This window comes from Theropithecus gelada, chromosome 9, assembly GCF_003255815.1.
Source record: "Theropithecus gelada isolate Dixy chromosome 9, Tgel_1.0, whole genome shotgun sequence".
Taxonomy (NCBI): Eukaryota; Metazoa; Chordata; class Mammalia; order Primates; family Cercopithecidae; genus Theropithecus; species Theropithecus gelada.
The window spans coordinates 1,194,756-1,217,836 of NC_037677.1; the positions used below are offsets into that span (position 1 = coordinate 1,194,756).

Here is a 23,081-nt window from a genome sequence, read left to right on the forward strand (position 1 = left end):
CATCCGCCAGAGAACCACCTGCCCCACAGTGGGGATAACCAGCATCCACTAGAGAACCACGTGCCCCACAGCGGCCATAACCAGCATCTGCCAGAGAACCACCTGCCCCACAGTGGCGATAACCAGCATCCACCAGAGAACCACGTGCCCCACAGCAGCCATAACCAGTATCTGCCAGAGAACCACCTGCCCCACAGTGGGGATAACCAGCATCCACCAGAGAACCACGTGCCCCACAGTGGCGATAACCAGCACCCACCAGAGAACCACGTGCCCCGCAGCAGCCATAATCAGCATCCGCCAGAGAACCGCGTGCCCCACAGCGGCCATAGCCAACATCCAGCAGAGAACCACGTGCCCCACAGCAGCCATAATCAGCATCCAGCAGAGAACCACCTGCCCCACAGTGGCGATAACCAGCATCCACCAGAGAACCACCTGCCCCACAGTGGCGATAACCAGCATCCACCAGAGAACCACCTGCCCCGCAGCGGGGATAACCAGCATCCACCAGAGAACCACGTGCCCCACAGCAGCCATAACCAGTATCTGCCAGAGAACCACCTGCCCCACAGTGGTGATAACCAGCATCCACCAGAGAACCACGTGCCCCACAGCGGCCATAACCAGCATCCACCAGAGAACCACGTGCCCCACAGCAGGGATAACCAGCATCCACCAGAGAACCATGTGCCCCACAGCAGCCATAACCAGTATCTGCCAGAGAACCACCTGCCCCACAGTGGTGATAACCAGCATCCACCAGAGAACCACATGCCCCACAGCGGCCATAACCAGCATCCACCAGAGAACCGCGTGCCCCACAGCGGCCATAACCAACATCCAGCAGAGAACCACGTGCCCCACAGTGGTGATTTCCTTCAGGCAGAATGGGACTCTTTCGTGATACCTCTTTTTCCTGGGCCACTTTCACCCTCTCACTCTTCTTTTTGATGTGTGCATCCCAGGCTCGCTGATCATGGTATTGCTATGTGTTTCTTTCAGCCAGGTTTTGTCCTGCATTTAGTCAGAACTAAGCTGCAGCTGTGCAGGAAAGTGTGGTTGGCTGGCAGTGCCCACATGTTGGGGTGTCCCATCTCCCGCTCACTCTCAAAGACGGGCAGTTATGGTGAAATCAGTGAAAGTCAAATCCAACTTTTCAAGAATTCTTAACCCTCTGCCTGGATGTCCCATTTGATCATTAAAATCACCCTGTGATGAACCCCCTTTCTCAGCTTCCCCATACCACGGAGAAGGCTGAGGCAAGTCCTTCAAATGCACACAGGGCCCCACAGAACCAGGACTGACACCCACAGGGCCTTGACTCTGAGGCCCCTGCCCAACTGCTGTGCATGCCGCTTGGCTGTCTGCTCACATTAAACATCACAGCATCAAGAAACATTCAGGGAACGATGACTCCTGACTGCTGCAGTCTTCTCCCGGTGGGTCATTCCTAGGGAGGAGGAGGAGCTTCGGGAAGCTGGTCTTTCCCTCTCTCCTCCTCTTGGAGATTGCAGACCCACGGGAGGAGAGTACCCTCAGATGCTCTTGGACATGGATGGGTGGAAAGTCTCAGCCTCATCCAGCCCTGCCTGTGATGGGCTAGCACTTGAGGACATCAGTGGCACTCTGGCTCTGAGTTAGGAAACCTACTGCCCCAACGGTTCAGCCACCTCCTCTGCATCTTTGTCCACCTGACTGTATCGCAATGGGGTGAGAAACTGATTAGGAAAAGAGTTTTTTTGCTGTGATCAGTTCTCATCTTCTCTGCTACATTTATTACTCTTTTTAGTTAGTCCTTTTTTTGAACAAAAATCTCCCTCCATCTCAAAAACAAGAGCCTTGTTTGTGAATCACAGAAGAAAGTTATCTCCCAATTGGGGAATGCACCAAACTATGACCTGGAGAAAAATGTTGGGACTTCACCTTAGAGACTTGTATGATAAAAAATGCTTTTGCAGACACAAGAACAGGATGTGGTCATGACCTGCTGGTTCCCAACGACACAAGGAGAAAGAATGGCGCATAAAAGACAGATCCGGGGTGAAGAGAAATGAGATCTATACACAAGACATGAAGATAGTCAGGGCTTCTCTGACATAGGAAGTCATAGGAAGCCAGTACATAAAAACCAGGTTTTCAAACAACCCCATAAAAAAGTGGGCAAAGGACATGCACAGACACCTCTCAAAAGAAGACATCCATGCAGTCAATAAGCATATGAAAAAAAGCTCAACGTCACTGATCATTAGAGAAATGCAAATCAAAACCACAGTGAGATACCATCTTATACCAGTCAAAATGGCTAATACTAAAAAGTCAAAAAATAACAGATGCTGGTGAGAAAAAAGAACAGAATGTAAATTAGCTCAGTGGGAATGAGCTAGTGGGAATGTAAATTAGCTTAGCCATTGTGGTAAGCAATTTGGCAAGTTCTCAAAGAACTTAAAACAGAACTACCATCTGACCCAGCAGCCCCATTACTGGGTATGCACCCAAAGGAATATAAATTGCTCTACCACAAAGACACATGCATGCGCATGTTCATCACAGCACTATTCATAATCGCAAAGTCATGGAATCAACCTAAATGCCCATCCATGGACTGGATACAGAAAATGTGGTACGTATACACCATGGAATACTACGCAGCCACAAAAAACAACCAGATCATGTCTTCTGCAGGAACGTGGATGGAGCTGGAGGCCGTTATCCTAAGCAAACTAATGCAGGAACAGAAAGCCAAATATCCATGTTCTCACTTATATGTGGGAGCAAAACACTGGGCACCCATGGCCACGAATGGGGGAGCAACAGATACTGGGAACTACTTGAGGGTGAGGGGTGGGAGGAGGGTGAGGACTGAAAATCCACCTCTCGGTCACTATGCTAATCACATGGGTAACAAAACAATCTGTACACCAAATCCCCACAACACACAATTTACCCATGTAGCAAACCTGTACATGTACCCTTGAACCTCAAATACGAGTTAACAAAACCCAGGTTTTGCAGGAGGCATCTGCGTGTGATTGAGCATGGCTGGGTCCTCCTAATCATGGCTCTCCCACCTGTGGCAGCGAGTCCTCACCCAAGCCACCTGCCTCACAGGATTTGGGTTCCATTTCTGTAAGATAATGGACTGGGTCAATGTTTCTAAAATTCACTGGCATCTGATTTACTCATCAAACCAACAGACCACGCTATAAGGCAAGGGAATAGGTTCCTTTGTTCAGCAGCGAAGGACTCAGTCAAGGTCATGTGTGAACTCTTGGAGACTGGGTGGCCGTCACGGCAATGACCTGATGAGAAGGTGATGCCTCAGCGTGCCCAAAGCTGCATGGCAGGAGAGGGAAGGGCTCAGAATATCTTCTCTGGTGTTGTTTGGGAATAACCCTGCTTTAACTAAAGAATTAAAGTTACACTCACAGAGGAAAGGCAAAAGGCAAGAATTGTCACAAAGCACAAGTGGGAGCTGAATGCTGAGTATACGAGGGGAGATACCTGGGCCAGTGACCTGATCCCCCAGGCCGCTGCAGGAGGCCGACCCCAGCACCCTTCTGGCAGCCACAGAGGGGGCCCACATGGACCCCATGCCTTTCACAGACTGTTTCCCAGGAGGCAAAATGTCAGCAACGGGTGCTAGTAAGGTGGTCAGAGCGAAAGCTGTGGACACGGCTGTGACTTCTGGGACGGGCACGGAGAGGCACTTTCACACACACTGTATCGTGGGGCCCCAAGTGAACCAGGAGGTCAGCATCAGCACCCACATTCTACGAGTGGGCAGGAGAGGGACCCTCAGCCTGGCTGTGCTGGGGGTTGGGCCAGGCCGGGCCCACACTCGTGTGCCTGCTGTCTCTTCACGCGGCCATCACTGTGTTTCCAAGCTCTGTACATAAAGTCCTCTAGGCCAAGAAATAAATCAGACTGTGGGACCCAGGAGGGCATGTGGAGGGAACCACCGCAGCCTGCGGAGTGAGCCAGGAGGGCACGTGGAGGAAACCACCACAGCCTGGGAGGTGAGGATGCTTCACTCTCATGCCAGACCCACCTGTCACGGTGGCCACCCCTCAGGAGGCCTCGTCAGACCCAGAATGGTGTCAGCATGGGCTGGACTGCAGTCCAGGGACTCTTTATGGACCAACGCCCCTGACCTTAGTGGTGCTCAGAGAAGCTCCTTCCTTTGGAAACCCTGGCTGCTCTGCAGGTGAGGCAGCTCAGAGTCTGCGTATGCTGCTCCGGGTGGCAAGAGGTAGAGCCAGGCTTAAGTTCAAGTCTGCCAACTCCCCAGGAGGCTTTCTCCCATTTCCATCAGAATGGACCCACCAGGACTTTTGCAGTGCCCTGTGGACTCTCCCGTGACCACACTTGTCACAGCTCAACTGACACCATGTCCTCCTGCCCTTGGGAACTGAGCCAGCCCAGCCTCGTGCACGTGGCTCTGCTGGTGACCTGGGTTCGCATCCGGGGAGCTGGCTGGACAGAAGCGCTGCTGCTCTGTGTCCTCCCGTGACTCTGATTATGAGGACAGCACCCCTTCTTTTTTGAGGGACAGGACAAGAATTCTAGGGTCATGTACAGAGGCCACACAGATGCGTAACCTGCCTATTCCAGCCTATTCTTAGCATCTGAATCCCTGTTTCTTGGCGTTGAAGTCCAGAACAACGTTGCATGGCTGCTGCAGGCCGACACGTGTGCTTGATGGAGGGACATTCACTTCGATTTCTCAGTTTAGATAACTGAATAAAGCCTCTACAGCAAACCCCGCAACCTGAGAGCCATTTTACTAAATACTTTCAATTTTACTAAAATCATCACAAATGAAACGTGGTTAAGGCAAAAGGAGAGACTGCCGGCAGAGGATGGCTTTCACCACTGTGTGTATTATCGTCATGATCAGAAGAAAAACGCCCTGTATTTTTTGAAAGACCCATTCACACTTAGTGTTTGTATAGTAACTTTTGTTCTGTTCGCCTTTAATTTTGAATACTTGAGTGAATTCACAATTCCACCGAGTGCATTGATTTAGAAAACTTCATTTTAAAAACAGTTAATCGTGGTGCCATTGTTACAAACTCTCATGCCACTTTATTACTCCCCAAGCAGTGACGGTGTCTCAGATGTGTGGGTGACAGAGTGGCCAGAATGTGGTGGTGAAGGAGATGGGGCTTGAGATTGGGAATAACGAGTTCATCTCTCACCAACCAGTGAGAATCCCTCAGCCCCTCAGTTCCTGCCCCTTCTTGTGGGTGCTGTGAACACAGGCACCCTCCAACCCTGGGGGACCTGAGGTTGTCACTGCATTTTTACTTAAAAATTTTTAAGTAAAAATGCAGCATATGAGACAGTTGCTGATAGGGGCATGAACTGGCTTTCAGTGTTGCTGAGTCTTGCTCTTCAGAATGATCTGGGAGCATTTGTGGGGAGGAAGAGATAAAATGCCTCGAGATGCAGCATATTTAAACAGATTTGACCCCCAGCCACGCGGCAAGCTCCAGCCTTTACAGAGTCGCTCGGCGAGAACAAGGCCATGAGAAGCAGAAGGTGCTGGGGCGCTCCAACCAGTCTCCTGCTCCAGACACTACCTGGGGCAGTGGACCGGGAGCCAGGCCCATGTTAGGTGAAGGCACTCGGGCCCTTCTCCCATCTGTCCAGGGACCTCTGTTTCCCATTGGTTTGGAAAGCTAGAATTTAATGGAAAATACTACAGGAGTGAGAAAATATAAGCTCCAGTTTTGGGCAAAACGCTGCAGATTGCACGTCAATGAGGGATGCGTGCGTGTTTGCTGCTCATCAAATGTTACCAAGACAGCGGCCCCCAGCATATGTGCCCATATTGGATACATCATGTTGGCATATGGACATCTTACATGGGTTCTGTTTTCTCAGGATGTGCGAAATGCAGGTGAACATTCCATCACAGATCCTTATTTTCTTTTTTTTTTTCTTTTTTTTCTTATTATACTTTAAGTTCTAGGGTACATGTGCACAACGTGCAGGTTTGTTGCATATGTATACTTGTGCCATGTTGGTGTGCTGCACCCATCAACTCCTCAGCACCCATCAACTCGTCATTTACATCAGGTATAACTCCCAATGCCATCCCTCCTCCCTCCCCCCTCCCCATAATAAGCCCTGGTGTGTGATGTTCCCCTTCCCGAGTCCAAGTGATCTCATTGTTCAATTCCCACCTATGAGTGAGAACATGCGGTGCTTGGTTTTCTGTTCTTGCGATAATTTGCTGAGAATGATGGTTTCTAGCTGCATCCATGTCCCTACAAAGGACACGAACTCATCCTTTTTTATGGCTGCATAGTATTCCATGGTGTATATGCGCCACATTTTCTTAATCCAGTCTGTCACTGATGGACATTTGGGTTGATTCCAAGTCTTTGCTATTGTGAATAGTGCCGCAATAAACATACGTGTGCATGTGTCTTTATAGCAGCATGATTTATAATCCTTTGAGTATATCCCCAGTAATGGGATGGCTGGGTCAAATGGTATTTCTAGGGAATCACCATACTGTTTTCCACAATGGTTGAACTAGTTTACAATCCCACCAACAGTGTAAAAGTGTTCCTATTGCTCCACATCCTCTCCAGCACCTGTTGTTTCCTGACTTTTTAATGATTGCCATTCTAACTGGTGTGAGAGGGTATCTCATTGTGATTTTGATTTGCATTTCTCTGATGGCCAGTGATGACGAGCATTTTTGCATGTGTCTGTTGACAGATCCTTATTTTCAAGATGAGGAAGTGCAGGCCCAGAGGGGCCCAGGACTGGCTGAGTCCCTTCAGTTCTGCTCTGCCTTCCCAGTCCTGCATGCCAGCCCTCAACATGTTACTCCAGAAATGGGATTAGAGGAGCTCATTTGGATTTTCCCTGAAATCCCTGTTTCCTTTCCCGCCTTCCTGATCATGAAGTTGCAGTGAGTTGTGTTGGAGGACCAAGCCCTCGTCTCCACAGCCGTCGGCCCTGGGACAAGAATGAGATTGCCAAATGCCACTCTAAGCATGGTTCATGCATCTGCCCATTTCATTCTCCCAGCTGCTCTGTGAGCAACTGCTTTTGGTATCATCTCATTCAGGAATGAGGAGAAACCAGGGCACAGGTACTTGGCACTCAAGGGCTTAGGTCCCACAGCTGGTAAGCGGATGCAGGAGACTGGCTCTGGAGACAAAGCTCACCACCTTCTCCAGGGCTGTGGATGGCAGCCGTGTGATCTGTCCCCTGCCCAGGAGACCACTGAAGAGTACACAGATTAGGAGCCAGGAGGCCTCAGCCCTCACCTCAGCTCTCCACACTCATTAGCTACGATCCTCAGTAAGACCATGGATGCCTCGACCTGGCCAGTGCACAAGGAGCACAGCATCAACGCTTCCAAACAGTGCTCACAGGTGACGCCCTTCTCTGGACCCCACAGACGCAGTGCACCGAAGCACCCTGACTGGACACCAGGATTGCTGAGAAGGGGGCTGGAACAGACTCAGGGTAATTGGGAGATGAATGGGAAGAGAGAGGCAGTAAGAGATGGAGGGAGGTAAAGAGATACAGGGACAGAGAGGGAGATGGAGACAGAGACAGAGAGACTGAGAGACAGAGAGACTGAGAGACAGAGACAGGGAGATACTGAGAGAGAGGGAGAGACAAAGACAAAGAGAGACAGGTACCAAGAGAGACAGAGACAGAAGAGGGAGACAGGCAGAGAGAAACAGAGACAGTGGGAATGTGAATGCCAGGCCCCTGCAGGGCTATCTCAGTCCTTGGTGCAGTGATTTGCAGAGCATGGGGGGTGCCCTGCATTGCCGGGGGCTGGGGTAGGAGTGGCTACGAAGTCATTTCTCTTGGGAGGAACATTTCCCTGTTGTTTCTAAACTCTCGGGAAACTGTCTGATGACTCTAAAGAAACCACTGTTGCCTGCACTTGTGGAAAGCTGATTCAGGAAGGGGTCTCAGGAGTCTGGGACGTGAGTTTCCTGGGTGAGCGGTTGGGGGGCCTCTGCGGTGCCTGTGAGTCTGCAGGTCCTGCTGCTGCTGCCACTCCTGGGCTGTCAGGCGACGCCCGAGCCGTGGAGCGTGTGACTCTTGCCAGCTTGGGCAGTGCTTGCTCCCTGCAGGGTTGGCCCAGACTCTGTTCTGAGTGGGTGGTAGTCTGGGGCCCTTAGCCAGGCGGTGCCTCCCTCAGCTGCCTCCATCTGAGGCCCTCCCTGCAGCTCTGCCCCCCACACCCTGTGCCCTGCTCTCCTCCTCCCACCTGCTCTGCTCTGTCTGCCGTCAGTTTCCAAGGGAACCTGAGCTGACACAGGGAGAAGCAGAATTAGGGGCTGTGAAGGCCCCGAGAGGGGGTCCAGGTCCCAAATGCTGGTTTTGGGCTCCATCTGGGCACCCTGAGACTGTATGAGGGTGGCCGGGCTGCTGCTGAGGTCAACACTGGGAGCTGAGTGCCCATGCACCCCAGGGCTGTCCAGCACCCATCCACATCAGCTCCTGGGGCTCACAGGAGGCACAGGCAGGCGTGCAAGCAACAGAGGCCCAGGAAGTCACCAGGTGCTGCGAGAACGATGGAAAGAGGCCTGTGTGATAATGGGCGAAGGAGAGAGGACTCAGGGGAGGGGCTCAGGGGTGAGGGCTCAGGGGATGTGACAATGGGCGAAGGAGAGAGGGCTCAGGGAAGAAGGGCCCTCCGGGACATCCTTGGGGTGGGGAAGGTGGTACCTCATGTGCTCTCCCAGGTCCCCTCTCCTCTCTCAGACACACCTTTTTCCTTTCTCTGCTCATTTAAACGTTGGCTTTTCCCAGCTGCCATCTCCTTTAGCTGTCCCTGTCCTTTTTGGTGTAACGATGAGTCCCAAAGGAAGGGAGCTCGGCCATCCTAACGGAGCCATTGTCTACCCCAGGGAGGCTGTGGGTTCCCTGCTTACAGAGCCACCTTCCCACAGGGAGCGAGCCCCTCTAGCCTCCGAGCTCCATGGAGGTACCCAACGCAGCGCCAGCCAGGAGGGCGGTGGAGCCCCTGCAGGCAGGTGACCCGATCCGCTCCAGCTTTCACCTCCCTGAGGGCTCCCACGAGGCTCCCATGCACTCAGGGGTCTCCGACCACCAGGACGTGATGCCCAGGTGTGTGTCCCTCTCCTGGCTGCCTACCTCCCCCCACACAGTTGGGCTCTGGAGTCCTTCAATCAACTCTTCCCTGCCAGTCAGCCCACCGTGGTTTCTCCCTGTTTGGAACTAATAACAAACACTTTTTGTGTCACTCTTGCTGTGCTAAATCACAGACCTCTATTTTGATTAACAGTGTTCTGTGTCCTCCATCAGCCTAAAGCCCTTGGGGGCTGGGAGGATGGAGCAGGGTGGAGTCCTGAGGATGAGCCCCAGCCCCACAGAAGCTGAGCTCTGCTGTCTGTAACTGTCCTCCTTGCTCCACCCCTCAATGATTAGACTTTGGGCATGGGACTCAGGTCTCCGGAAACTCAATATCCTCCTCTGTAAAACAGACCTCAAAAATTTTAAATGAGGGTTACTGTGCATGTAAAGTACTTAGAAAAATGTGTGACCCAGATTAAGTGCCTGGGAAATATTAGCTGCTAATGGCACTATTGTCATCGTCAGTAATCATGGCTATGAAATAGAGGGAAGTGGTGAAGCTTGGCTCACAGGCCCTGCTTAACTAATGAACAGTCATATTAACCATATTTGAAAATTCTGAACGTGGCATTGGGAACCTATAGGCTTAAATACACACCAGTGACATATTACAATTTCACTTGACATGTTTTAGTAGAAAGTAGGATGGCAGAAGCTATTATATAAATGTATACTGTACACTGCATACATTGCATGCACATTGCATAATGTATGGTGTACATTGTGTATACATTGTGTAAACATATGCCACAACTGTATATACATTGTATACGCATGTTATAGAAATATATAGCATACACTGTATATACATTGTACACAGGTATAGTGTATAAGTGTATATCATACATTGTATTTACATTGTATAAATGCATAAATGTATTGTTAAGCGTCTAGGAAGCCTCTAGTGCCTCATTAAGGAGGGATTTTCTGAAAGGTTTTTTTCCATGTGTAACGACAATGAGCGACCTCTCGCTTTCGTTCTGGCCATCACAGACCCAGGACACGAAGAAAGCCAGAAGGTTTAGGGAGGGCTGGATCTGCAGGACTGTTTTTCCTTCCCTAAAAGAACACCTTGCCTTCCTGCGTGGACCACAGGATGGTGTGTGTGGCCACAAAACCCAGAAGGTGAGGTGCTGAAAGAAAGCAAGCTGCTGGGATCATTCCTGCTTCAGAGCAGGTGATGTGGCCACAGGCGTGTGGGAAGAATGGTCCAGAGACACAGGCAGCCAGCTGGGGTGGAAGGGCGTCCTGGGGACCCACCCCCTGGAGGGCTTCACAGAAAACAGAACCGCCTGGGGAGAGCTGGTGGAAAACAACAGAACTTCACTGAGGACCCGGAACCTTAGCTTCAACGAGGCTTAGCTTGTCCCCAGTGACTGAAGCCTCCCAGGGCACTTAGCTGACCGGGGGATGACGGAGGGGAGTCGGGGTTTTCATGCTGGTCTTCCAGGGAAGCCTTAAGGCTGGCCCAAGTCTGGAGGAAAAGCTGCGTGTGGGAGTGACACCATCTTAAAGCCCATTCTTTGGAAGCCATCATGATGAAAAATGGCACACGCTGCTCTTCAGTCTCACCTCCTTCCACCCTTCTCAAGTAAAGCAGGAACAACACACCCATCACCACTTCTAAGACACGAGAACTAACTTCAAACAAGCCAATTGTGAAATTCCGATTTTTCTCTGTAAGTAAGTTATGGAATTATTGAAAACCGTTAAGTAAGAAGGGCTGATTCCTACCTAACTGGTCTGTCTTCAGTCCTCTCTCCCTGAGTTACACACTGAGACCTTTGCCACGATAGAAATGACGTTCGTTTTAATAGTGGATTCCTGGGCTTTGTGATCGGGGGGGTTCTTCTAGGGCCCCCACTCACAGCAAGCCCTTTGTAATTTTACACATAAGTTAATTCAAGAGTGACTGTCCACACGGGGGGACAAAAAGAGTTCCTGCCAGAAAAAGGGCAGAGGCGCGAAACCAAACTCAGCACACTGCAAAGACGCTTGGCTCCTGACCCGCTTGTGATTATCCATCCTCCACTCGATTTATTCACAAAGTGAGTGAGACTGAATGGCCAGTTTCTAGCCAGAGTGGACTGTAATATTTGAATGAGGGAGACAGGAAAAGACCTGAAAATCATTGGTGCCCCCGCCTCAGGACCCTGGCATATCCGTGACCTCTCTGAGTGCTCTGAGAAAAAATGAGGGACGTTGGTGGGCACAGCGGCAGACAGGTGGCTGCTGGAGTCTCCCTCTTCCCACGGGACCCTCCTCTCCCTGGCACCACACTCTTACTCCCTTTCTCACTCTTCAGTTGCAAGGAGGGATGCATGGTTTTTTGGCAAATAAAATATAAGACATCTGGTTAAATTTGAATTTCAGATAAACAATAATAAGTTTTAAATGTAAGCTTGTCACTATTTTATCTGGCAACCCCTTGCAAGGAGCCTGCAGACCCCAAGCAAATGTCTCCTCTTAATCTAGAAAGCACCTTCACCCAGGATGGGAGCGACATGAGCCATCAGGCTTTTTGTTTGCTTTTAATATACTTTGGTGTGGGAATAAGTATCTCAAGGAACTGAACCCGTAATTGCATTATAAAAACAATGATGCTAATAACAGCCAACAAGCGAGGAGCGCTTACTGTATTGTTGTAGACACACAAGCCTCAGAACAACTGTGCAGAGGAGAAAACGAGCCACAGACTCGTTAGCAACTTGCTGAATTAAAGATCTTTTGGTAGGTCTCTGAAATGCTCACACAGAACAAGCAGGTTTTTCCTACCTTTGCACAAAGATCTGGTGACTGTAAGTCTTTCTCTCTAGTATAGATCTATATACACATATATGTGTGTGTGCATCCTGCACAATAGTGTGTGAGAGAGAGGAAGAAACAGAGAGAGAGACAGACAGACAGAGAGGGAGAAAGAAATTGCCCTGGACTTAGCTCTGCACATCAAAGAAATGGCTTCATCTCAACTGGCTGCCTCAACTGATTGAAGCCATTCCCAAGAACTGGTCATGATTTTTCTGCAAGGATTCAGCTGCATATTTCTTGGCGTGGGGACAGAGGATGAACCCCTCGGGCTTTCCTCTCATTACGGTGTCTCTGGTGGGAACAGTTGGGGATGCAAAGCCACTATGATGTCAGATAGGAGAGAAACCTACGGTTCCCTCAGCCCTTGAGGATTGCTTGGTGAGAATGTGGAGCCAGGTCCATCCAGGAGGTGAAGGCCCAACTCTAGGCTTCTTCTCCCAGGGACTTCACAGACACTTTTTATGTCTTTAATACCTGCATTCCCAGAGCCAAACCCACAGTTTCCAGTTCAAACACCTTGTTCTAGTGCCTTTTCCACTGCCTGGGGATGCCTGAGGTGCCACCCCTCCCTCTCTGGGTTCCCAGTCTCTCTGAGTCTTTATGCAAATATAAAGAACTTCTCGTTGGCAGTGAATAATTCTCACAAGGCTGGGTGGCAGTGGAAAGTGTTTTTTTTCAGCAAAACGAAGATTCTTTTAAAATTTTAGAAAGTCATTCAAGGAACTGTTTGTCTTTCTGAAGGCACTAGTTTGGAGTATGGACTGAGTGTGGGAGAGTGCGGGGTGAGGGTGTGTGGACAACAGGGTGTCCGTGCCTGATATGAAAATTTAAAAAACAAAGAAATAAAGGGGGTACTTGAGGATGAAAGATAAACTCACAAACAAGTCGATAAACTTCCTTTTCAGAGTTACTGAGCACACAGGTGACTTTTACTGATTGATTTATTTTTATTGGCATTATAGTGTACTTTATTCTCCTTTCTAAATAGTTTTCATGGAAAGAAAATGCTGAAGAGCGTTCCTTTATGGTTGCATTTTTGCTTAGGATTTCTTTTGATGCTGGGGTGGGGAGCAAACTGAAAAGAGATGTAGGTTTTGTGATTTTATCATTTTTTAGGATGATGCCTCCAGGTAGCACATATTTATATCCTGACACAGTCTTGTTCTTACTTCTGAGTACCCAGTTAACCTAGAGGAGTCTTGAGTGTACTGCAGATGAGGAAAGCATGAGAGATTTGCAATGGGCCAGGCAGGTGCACCTGAGCAGGCACTGCCCCTATCAGCTGATACTCATGGTGACTGGCCTGCAAACCCTCCGCCAGCACTGTAAACCCTACCTGTTTAGGTCTGGTGTGAGTTCTAAGGAATCTGATTAACGCCTGCTTTTGACACTCTGGCTGACTCAGATCCCATGAAGCTGAAGGGTTAGATGAGTCCAATCCTGAGAAACACCCTCAGGTGCAGGAAATGGTGAAAATCAGATGCGGAGAAGCCACACCTGTGATTTTAATCTTTATGAGAATTCATGCTTCTGAACTTCCTCTTTCAAAATCCAGATGACACACAAGTCTATCGTACATCTTTACCACTGGAGAGTGACTTCAGGTGTTTATAAGGAAGCTGAGATTCTGAATCCCAAGCACCACCACAACGATCACCCTTACAGACACTACTCAGGTCTCCGAGGGCCTTTGGGTGGCCCTGCTTCCTGCGAGCTGTCCCGGCAGGACAGAGAGACTCTTCCCGCCACGGCCCTGCCATTCCAGGCTGAGGCTGTGAGCAGCACCATGACAGGCTCTGGCCGCGCTGGCTCTCAACAGCGTGGGTCTCTGACCACTCCACAAGCTGGAAGTGCAGACCGCTGACTTGCCTCGAGAACCCACTGGGTTCCCGCAGGAGGCTCCTCAGAAGTGTCTAAACACACCACTCAAATGATTCGTATGCACCATCACATTGGAAACTTGTTTTCATTGACTGTTACTTAATGAGGAGACTTCCCTCCAGGATGGTTCTGAAGCTTCATTCGTAGGAGCAAGCCTTTGGTGGCGAGCACCGAGCAGACGTGCAGCATCTTTGCTGGCTTCTACCGAAACACCATGTGGATCCAGACGTGGGTTTGTGGTTCTGGACGTGGAAGCCGGCCCTGCGTGGGGTGAGTCTGAGACTGTGGGCAGAGAACCCAGGTGCAGAAACTGCATCGTTCCAGCAGGAGGCGCTGCTTCCAGGCTCCCTGGACGGACTCCGGCAGGGCAGCCTTCCCCGCTCCATCCCCCGGAGGTGGGACACAGCCCGGGAAAACGCACGGCTTGCCCTCCAGACACGGGTGCTAACAGGGCCGTCAGACAAGGGCCGGGGACTGAGGCCTTCAGGAACTTCAGCTCCAGAGCCCCCATGCGGTGGCGCCAGGGGTCTGCCTGAACAGAAACAAGCTGTGTAGACGGGGGTCCGTGAAGTAGAGGCAGGGTTTTGCGGGAAGGTTGGGGCAGAGCAAGGAGGAAAAGCCACATTTACAGCAATTTCTGAAATCTTTTCATTTTCCCCCCCTGAATCACATCCATAATATGATTTGAATTTAATAAACTGCTGAAGGTTCCTGGCCCTGAGTCCCAGGGTCCTCCCAGCCCCGCCCAGTTGTGGGTGCGCGTGGGGAGCGGTACAAGGGAGGGTAATGGGCCCCTGGAACGCTGCGTGCAGAGCAGTGATGAACGGCCCGAAACCCTCGCGCTGCTCTGCGCCCTTCATCACCCAGTCCGGGTGGTTAGGGACTGTCAGAGAAAAATAATTTAGCGGCCACGGCTCTAACTGATGTGCTGCATTCTGGGGTCAAATGACTATTACAGAGTAGTAGCACTGCCTGGTTTCTCCATCGTAAGAGCTCAGGGCTGACAACATGAAAGCAAAAGGCATTGCAGCCAGAATTCACTGACATCCTTCACATTTTGCATGAGTGGGACGCAGGAGAGGGGCTGGGGAGGGGTGGGGAATGTTTCCTGCTTAACAGATTCAACAGAAGAGTGGAAGGCCCAGCTGGGTGAGCAAAGTATCCCAGCAACGGGGGACACGCCCCAGACCGTGGGTGCTGGGGCTTCTCAGAGAAGGTGGCAGGAGACCTGAGCCTGCCAAGGTTGCACCCAAGGTCGTGGGCAGCGTTAGGAGGGCTCTCTCCCAGTGCCCCCCAACCCCCTCCGCCCTTCCCCCCTCCTCCAGGCTGCAGGGGTGAAGTGGCTTCCAGGACGGTCACTGGCTGGCAAGTTTAAGCTACAGACAGTGCAGAAACAGGGCGAAAAAGGAAGAGAGAGGGGAGTAAATAAGAAGGAGGCATAAGAAAAGACCAAGCCAGGCCCCAGCACCCTTGTGAGGAAGTGCCCAGGGACTTATGTGGAAGCCCTTCTTGCTGTCCACCACCTTGTTTTTACTTATGTTGTGTTTTTATTTGAGGATGAGTTTGGATAGCAAGACTGACAAAGATTGCGATCTAAATCCCTCTAACCCACTCCTTAAAATGACCACCGGATGTTCCACAAGTACTTGAAAATGAATGAATGGCTTCCTGAGAGGCAGATGGCCGGGGTGTGCCCTACCCCATGCCGGCCAAGAGTTCAACAAGCATTAGTTGACAGGTGAATAGTGAGCACTCAAACCCAGTCACAATTCAAGATGAGGGCTCTGTCACGACGCACGTGGTCTGTGTCACCCTGCAGTCTCCCTGAGCGGCGTCTGGGGTTCGAGTGGGACCTGCATTCATGAAGAGATTTATGATCTCCCCAGGCAAAATAACAGATTCTGTCCTAGGTGTTGGGATGTAACGATAGTAGCGATCACGGCCATAACTTACAATTACCGCATACTTACCACGAGTCCCACACTGGGCTAAGTGCTTTTTAACTATGTGAAATGTTTCTTTCCTTGATTGATGCCAAAATGAATAAAGATAATTTTCTATATCTGCTACATTAGTGATGCCCACAAATAATTCTGAACATGATAAGAGAAAAGATAATTTGCATAAATCAGCCATTGCAAGACTTGGCAGGATAAGATTGTTTTAAAATGGTATCAGAATAGTTTCTGACAGATATGAGGCAGCAGAATAGGGTCTGGAGGCCCGAACATAAGGCCGGTTGACACTGACTTTCTAGAGCTGAATCAAATGGAAATACTTCAGCGATGACAGGAAATGTCCTCTCCATTTACACAGGGCCTAGGCCGAATAACCAATGGAAACCTCTAGAGGGTATTTAAACCCCAGAAACTTCTGTAAGGCGCTCTGGGGCCCCTGTGCGCAGGCACTCCCACCCTGTGGAATGCGCTTTCTTTTTCCATAAATCTCTGCTTTTGGTACTTCTTTCTTTCCTTGCTTTGTGGGTTTTGTTCAATTCTTTGTTCAAGGAGCCAAGAACCTGGACACCTTCAACCGGTAACACCCAGACAGAGCTGAGAACATGTGAGTGAAGGTAAACACAGGTTAGAAGGCGGACCCACAGCCGCGCAGGAAGGAACCAGAGGGGTCCTGCCGGGCAGAGTGAGGCCCAGCTCCCTACTCTCGCTCGGGCCTCCTCAGCCTCCCAGCGCGGTTCTCTCTTGGACCAGGGACCCCGTCTGGATCCTGCGGGACTGGGCGGCCTCCCTGGCTGCACCCAGGCACAGGGCGCCTCCCTGGTGGAAACTTGACCCGAATTGTACCCGGCACGACCATCCGACCCCACGCGTGGAGACCCAGCCACCCACGAGGCCTGGCACGGGGGAACCGGCCCTCCCCCTGCAGACAGAGGCACCCCGGCAGCTCCCCACCGGCCTCGCCGTCTCCTCCCGGGCAGCCGCATGGTCACCCTTAAAACCGCCGGCAGCACCTGCTCTCCGGTCACCTCGCCAGCCCGGGGGGACATTCTTTCCCCTCCCGCTCCACGCGGCAGCTCCTTCCCCGAGAAGCCCGGACGCCAATCCCGACAGGGAAATGTCGGGGTCCTCCCGCGCCCCCCGCGCCCCCCGCGCCCCTCACCTGCGGCATTGGCGTCCTCCTGGCCCTGCCGGGTGCGTGGCCGGGCATCTGGATGTCGAAAAGCGCCTGCAGCGCGGCCTGCGCGGCCTGACCCCGGGCCAGCTTCTTGCTGCGCCCGGAGCCCTCGAACGTCCTGCCATCCACGCTCACGGCCATCACGAAGCTCCGCGCCCGCCGCTCAGCCGGTTCCGCCAGACACACGTAGCGCAGCCCAGCGCGCAGGCGGTTCAGCAGCACCACGGGATTGCGCTCACCAGGGGCCGCGGGGGTCGCGGGGGTCGGGCCCACCAGGTCCAGCGCGCGGCACAGCAGCCGCCGTCGCCCGTAGGCCGCGGACAGAAGCGCGGCGTCCCCGGGGCGGCCTCCCGAGAGACCGGGGCGTGGCGCCGGGGGCTCGAACTCCTGGAAGAGCGTGTCGGGGAAATCCGCCTGGTCAGAGGTGAAGTCCGTGCCAGGGCCCGGGCCGCCGCCCATGGCCAGATGCGCCTGGCAGGCGTTGGGGAACTGCACGAAGGACCTGAGCGCCAGCTCGGCCGCGCGCATCTTGGCCTTCTTCTTGGTGGGGCCCGTGCCCTCGAACGTGAGCCCGTTCACCTCCACCGCTACCGCGAAGACCGGGGCGTGCACCGGGCCCGTCTGCGACACTGTCCGGTACTGCAGGCCCGGCCTCAGCTCGTGCAGCTGCACCAGCGCGTTCTTGGGCGCCACCGACCACGACAGCTTCTTCCAGACCAGCTGCAGTTTGCACAAGTGCCCTCCATTCCCCTCCTCCAGCGGCCGCTTCCTCTTCGCACCGGGGGCACCGCCCCGGGCCCGGTCCCCCAGGGGCGGTGGCCGCGCGGCCAGGTTGCCCACATTGCGGTTCTCCTTCACCTCCGCGCTGCTGGTACCTGGAGGGGAGAACAGACCAGTCAGGACCCTGGGCGAGCGCCCGCAGGTCGATGGGAACAGCAGGCACTCCCCTAGGGTCCGAGTCCCTTGTCCCCAGGCCAGGCCTGAGAAATGACTGTGGCCACTGGAGGGACGGAGCCCCTGGGGGGCCTAGGGCCCATGCGGGGAAGCAGCGTCCCTGGTCCCTTGCTGAGGGTCTGTGGCTGGGAGCTGTCCTCCTCCGGGCTGGCTCCTGCTCTAAGTGCGGCTGTGTACCCCAAACAGACAAGCGCCCCTGACTTTGGACAAGTTTTGAGCAATGTCAAAGGTCAGAGAGGCCTTTCCTGGGGTGGTGTGGCCTAGTGTCCCCCTTCCCACCTGCTACAGGGACCTCCAGGCTCGGTGACCAGTGCCCCCCCAATACTGAGGGGCAGGGTGTCCAGCCCCCAAACTCTACTTCCTCATTCACAGCCAGAGGTGAGACAGGTGGCGTCTCCTGAGACCTCCCTGGAGGGAAGGATAGGAGCCCGCCCAGCTGAGGCACCGCGGCCTTGGGTGAGTCCCGGTCTTTCTCCACGGAGGAGGGGCACACCTATTCCGTAACTACGGTCAGTCCTCTGTATTCCTGAGTTCCCCATCTATGGATTCAACTAACTGTGGAGAGAAAGTATTCGGGAGAAAATGGATGAATCACTACGGAACGTGTACAGACTTTTTTCTTGTTATCATTCTCTAAACAATACAGTATAACAACGATTTGCATGGCATTTACATTGTATTAGGTAGTATGCGACATCCAGAGATGACTTAAAGTACAGGCACCCCCTCCTTGTTTGGCTTCCCAGGTATCGTGTTATTCACTAATCCCAGGTTTGTGGCAACCCTGAGTTGAGCAACTCTATCAGCACCATTATCCCATGCCATGCGCTCACCTTATGCCTCTGTGTCACATTTTGGTGATTTTTTTTTTTTTTGAGATGGAATCTCACTCTGTTGCCCAGGTTGGAGTGCAGTGGCACGATCTCTGCCCACTGCAACCTCTGTCTCCCAGATTCAAGCGGTTCTTCTGCCTCAGCCTTCTGAGTAGCTGGGATTACAGGCACACACCACCATGTCTGGCTAATTTTTGTATTTTTGTAGAGATGGGGTTTCGCCATGTTAGCTAGGCTGGTCTCGAACTCCCGACCTCAGGTGATCCGCCCGCCTCCATCTCCCAAAGTGCTGAGATTATGGATGAGAGTCACCGCACCTGGCCACATTTCGGTAATTCTCAAAATATTTCAAAGTTTCCCGTTATTGTATCTGTTATGGTGCCCTCTGCTGTGTGATCTTTGATGTTACTATGGTGGTTGTCCTGGGGCGTCATGAACCACACCCATTTAAGATGGTAAACTTAGTAAGTGTTGTGTGTGTTCCGACCGCTCCACCAGCCGGCTGTTCCCTCATCTCTCTCCCTCTGCTTGGGCCTCCCTGAGAAGCCCCAATATTGAAATTAGGCCACTTAATACCCATGCAGTGACCCCTTAGTGTTTAGTGAAAGGAAGAGTCAGTCCTCTCTCACTTTAAATCAAATGTAGGGAGGAAGGCATGATGATAGCCAAGATGGGTCAAAAGCTGGCCCCTGGCAGGAACCCAGGCCACTCGCTTGGCTTCTGCCCCTGGGAGTCTTACCACCTTCATCAGACAGGCAAGCACTGTAAAAAGACCTGTAATGTCCCAGTGTTTTCAGGGTAGGTACCAGGGGTCGGTGGTCAGGAGCACAAGCACAGCTCCTTTGGAATGCATTTTGGGAGCGTCGGGCAAGAATAAAGAAACACACGCCTTACTCAGCAATTCTGCCGCTGGAGATGCGTCCTACAGAAACCTTCATACACAGAGGCAGAGCTGAACAAAGGTGTGCACTGCAGCATGCTTTCACAAAACTGAAAACTTTGAAAATGCCCAAGTTTCTATGGTTAGAGGAATGATGAGTAATCAGTGATCTAATCACACTACAGAATATATAGAATACTGTATAGCAGTTGCGTCTAATGGACTACGTCTGTATGCTTCCATGTAGATGAATCTCAAGAAATAGGATGCCAGACAGTAAAATTGACTTGCAAAATAGCCCATAGGGTAGGATATTATTATTATAAGAACACCAACGTTCTATATTCTTCATGCAGTCATCCATCTGTGACAAAGCTGCTGATGTGTGGGTAATAAAGATCCAGTCCAGTCTCCCCTGGGGAGTGCAGGAGGGCAGTGCAATGAGGGGCTGGGGGTGACTTCACGTGTGACTGCGGTGCTTTATTTCTTTTGCAGAAAATGTTCTGAAGTCAATTTAGCAAAATCATCATTTGCCAGCCAGGGTGATGGATGCATTTGATGATGATTTCATTTTCCCGGACTGACCATCCTGGACCACTGTTTTCTGGCAAAGCTGTTCCATTAGGGAATCTCAGCCATGGATGACCCCACAACCTGCTGGGTCCATACTGCCCTCACTGGTGAATGTGCTTCTGGAAGGCTCCATGCAGGTTTACCACAAAATACAAAATTACGGTAGTGAGCTGCGCCATTGCCCCTCCCTGAGGCCTGGCTCCTGCAGAACCAGACTTTGTTGTTTCTCATTGCCCCCGTCATCCCTGGGGAATGTACTAATGTCCGATTTTCTCAGTGAGGAAGTTCCTTTACTGAGGTTGCAGAGTTTGTTAGCTGGTCGAGGTGCAGTTCAGTCCCAGGCATTGGATCACTCTCATCTGTGTTGTTGCTATAAAGATGATTTTATGGAAACTGATTACTTCCATCATTGTCTTGGCCTCTGTACAGTAACACCCTTTTCTGGGCTCTCCGGAAGAGGAAGAGGAAGAGGAAGCTGAACCCACAGGCTGCCCCACGTGTGACCGGATGGTGAGCTGTCCCAGGCAAGAACACACAGGCTTCCCCTCACTCACCGGCTTCGTCCGTGGAGAGAGGCTCTTCTGCTGGGTGTGGATGAGTTTTTTCCATTAAGCAAGTGGAAACTTGAGGCAATTTTCACAGCTAACCCACAGCTTAGAAACAGAGGTTGAGTGTGGCTGGATGTTGACACGTGGACTTGCTGGCCATGTGGCCCGAAAGCCAAGCAGGAATGAGACCTAGCTGGCCCAGCCCCACGTTCCCTGCCCCTCAGCTTATGACATCATTGTTGGAGAATAATAAAAACATACATTTCGCAAGCACAAAAGATGCCTTTGAAAATCGGGCAGCTTTGCGAGGTATCCTGACACTGGAGAATGTTCTTTTCAGGTTGCACGCTGCCTGCCCATTCAGCTCGGGGTGGAACCATCCGTCTCTTGGCCTCAACTATCATTACCATCTGGGTGCTCCTGCAGAAGGCTCTCGGCTCTGCTTTAAAAGTGCTCTCTGTTTGCTAAAATCTCTATTTCTTATTTGAATTTTCCGAATTGTGAGGTGGCTCTGTTGTTTTCTCTGGCAATTGTGTCTAAAAAGTATTAGGTTTGGGGAGGTAATTTTGTTCAAAATGTGGATCTGAGAGCTTGATCAATATAGGTGCACAACGTTCATTTACAGTTGATGGCAGTAGAAACAGTTACCTTCTGAGGAGAAAGTGCTGAGTGCAAATGCTTTTGCTAGTCATTATGCACTTTGGGTATACATATAGCACTGAACTCTACTGTTTAGTGTGTTTCAGGCCAAGGGTTAGCAGATGAGATTAACCATGTGATTTTCCAAATTGAACTTAAAGATGGAGCAAAAAACCCAACACGGTCAACTCCCCAACCCCATACCAGACTGCATATAAATTTGCTTGGTACTCTGTAATTTCTTATTGATTTCTCGCAAGGTGGAGATGGACGAGACGGCCAGTGTGATTACAGTATGACCTTTGCTGGATCTTGGATTGGAACTCACGGAGCAACGCTTTGCCTCTAGCTGCACCGAACGCCTCTTTCTGATTCAATGTCCTATGACTCTCAGAATTAAAGTTTTCCATGGCATAAACCATGAATGTCAGATCATGGTATGAGGGCCTCTTTCATGATAATCAATAATTAATAATAACAGCATACTTCAGGGGCCTGTCCTGGACACACCAGCTGGGCCCTCGGGGTGATATCACCCGATTAGGGTTCGGACTCCTCTGCACAGGCCCCGATTCCCATTTCCCTGATGTGGGGGCCTAGCACAGAGGCCACAGTCCAGTGGTGGCCTCTGCATGGAGCTGTGGGGAATGGGGGTGCAGCGGGCGCCGCCCTGGGCTCTGCTCCATTGTTCACGGCTGTGTGACCCTGGACAAGTCACTCAGTCTGGCCAACTGATTTTTTAAGACAGAAAATGAAAATTTAAAAAAGATTTGCCTTATAAGGTTCTTACAGTGATGAATGGAGGCAGCACATCTAATGGGCTGAGCGAGAGTCGGCCGTGGGGGAACATTGGATGCATTTTGAAAACACAGCAGGGAAATGGCGGGGCAGACACTTCTCACCCCCCTCTCACCGCGTCTCGCCCACCTTGCTTCTCTCTCTCCGGGTCCCGGTTCTCTCTCTGCTCATCTTTTTCCCTGAGCTTCTCCGTGCACTTTACAGGAATTCCAGGGCACCTGGAAGAAGGGTTTCCAGGGCCTCACGTCTGTGAGTCACCAGCTGTGGCGGGGGTCGCATCTCCCACCTTGAGAGTTTTTGAGGGAGTTTTGCTCCCTCAGAAGGGCCGAGAGCAGCATGAGCTTTTCCACACACTACAAAGCCTCCCCTCTGTCCCTGGTTGGCAAGGCAAGAGTTCGTTCTCACAAAACCTTCCAGAACCTACTGGGTCAGGTAACAGTGCAGGTGCCTGAGGCATACGAAGGGAAAAACAGGCTTTGCCTTTTTGTCCCTTGGGCCCAAGTGGGACGAGCCTGACACTGTGACCCTGTGACAGTCGTGGGGCTGGGCTGGGTGAGGGTGGGAGCAGAGCTCATCCTGTGGTCCTGTGGCAGTCGTGGGGCTGGGCTCGGTGAGGGTGGGAGCAGAGCTCATCCTGTGGTCCTGTGGCAGTCGTGGGGCCGGGCTCGGTGAGGGTGGGAGCTGACCCTTGGGGAGTGGCGCTCTGGGCTCTGAGGCTGTCGGCGGATGGAGGAGCTCAGGCCCAGGTGCTGCCCTGCTGGCCTCTTGCTGTAGCGACTTCGTGTGAACCACTCGCGGCTTTAACGCTGACTTTACAAATTAACGTTGGTATTAAATGTGTTACACTTTCCTGCCTGACCCAGGAAATTATTCTCATTTTTTTCCTCC

At 51.7% G+C, this 23,081-nt stretch overlaps 1 protein-coding gene across 1 annotated transcript in view; it reads right to left on the reverse strand.

Moving 5' to 3' along the window:
• The window catches only part of ADARB2 (adenosine deaminase, RNA specific B2 (inactive)), a 515,410-nt gene that overhangs the window by 133,663 nt on the left and 358,666 nt on the right, over positions 1–23,081 (reverse strand). The window contains exon 3 of the mRNA XM_025397185.1: positions 16,954–17,843. Coding sequence (XP_025252970.1) covers positions 16,954–17,843 — 890 coding nt within the window. The remainder of the gene's footprint in view (positions 1–16,953; positions 17,844–23,081) is intronic.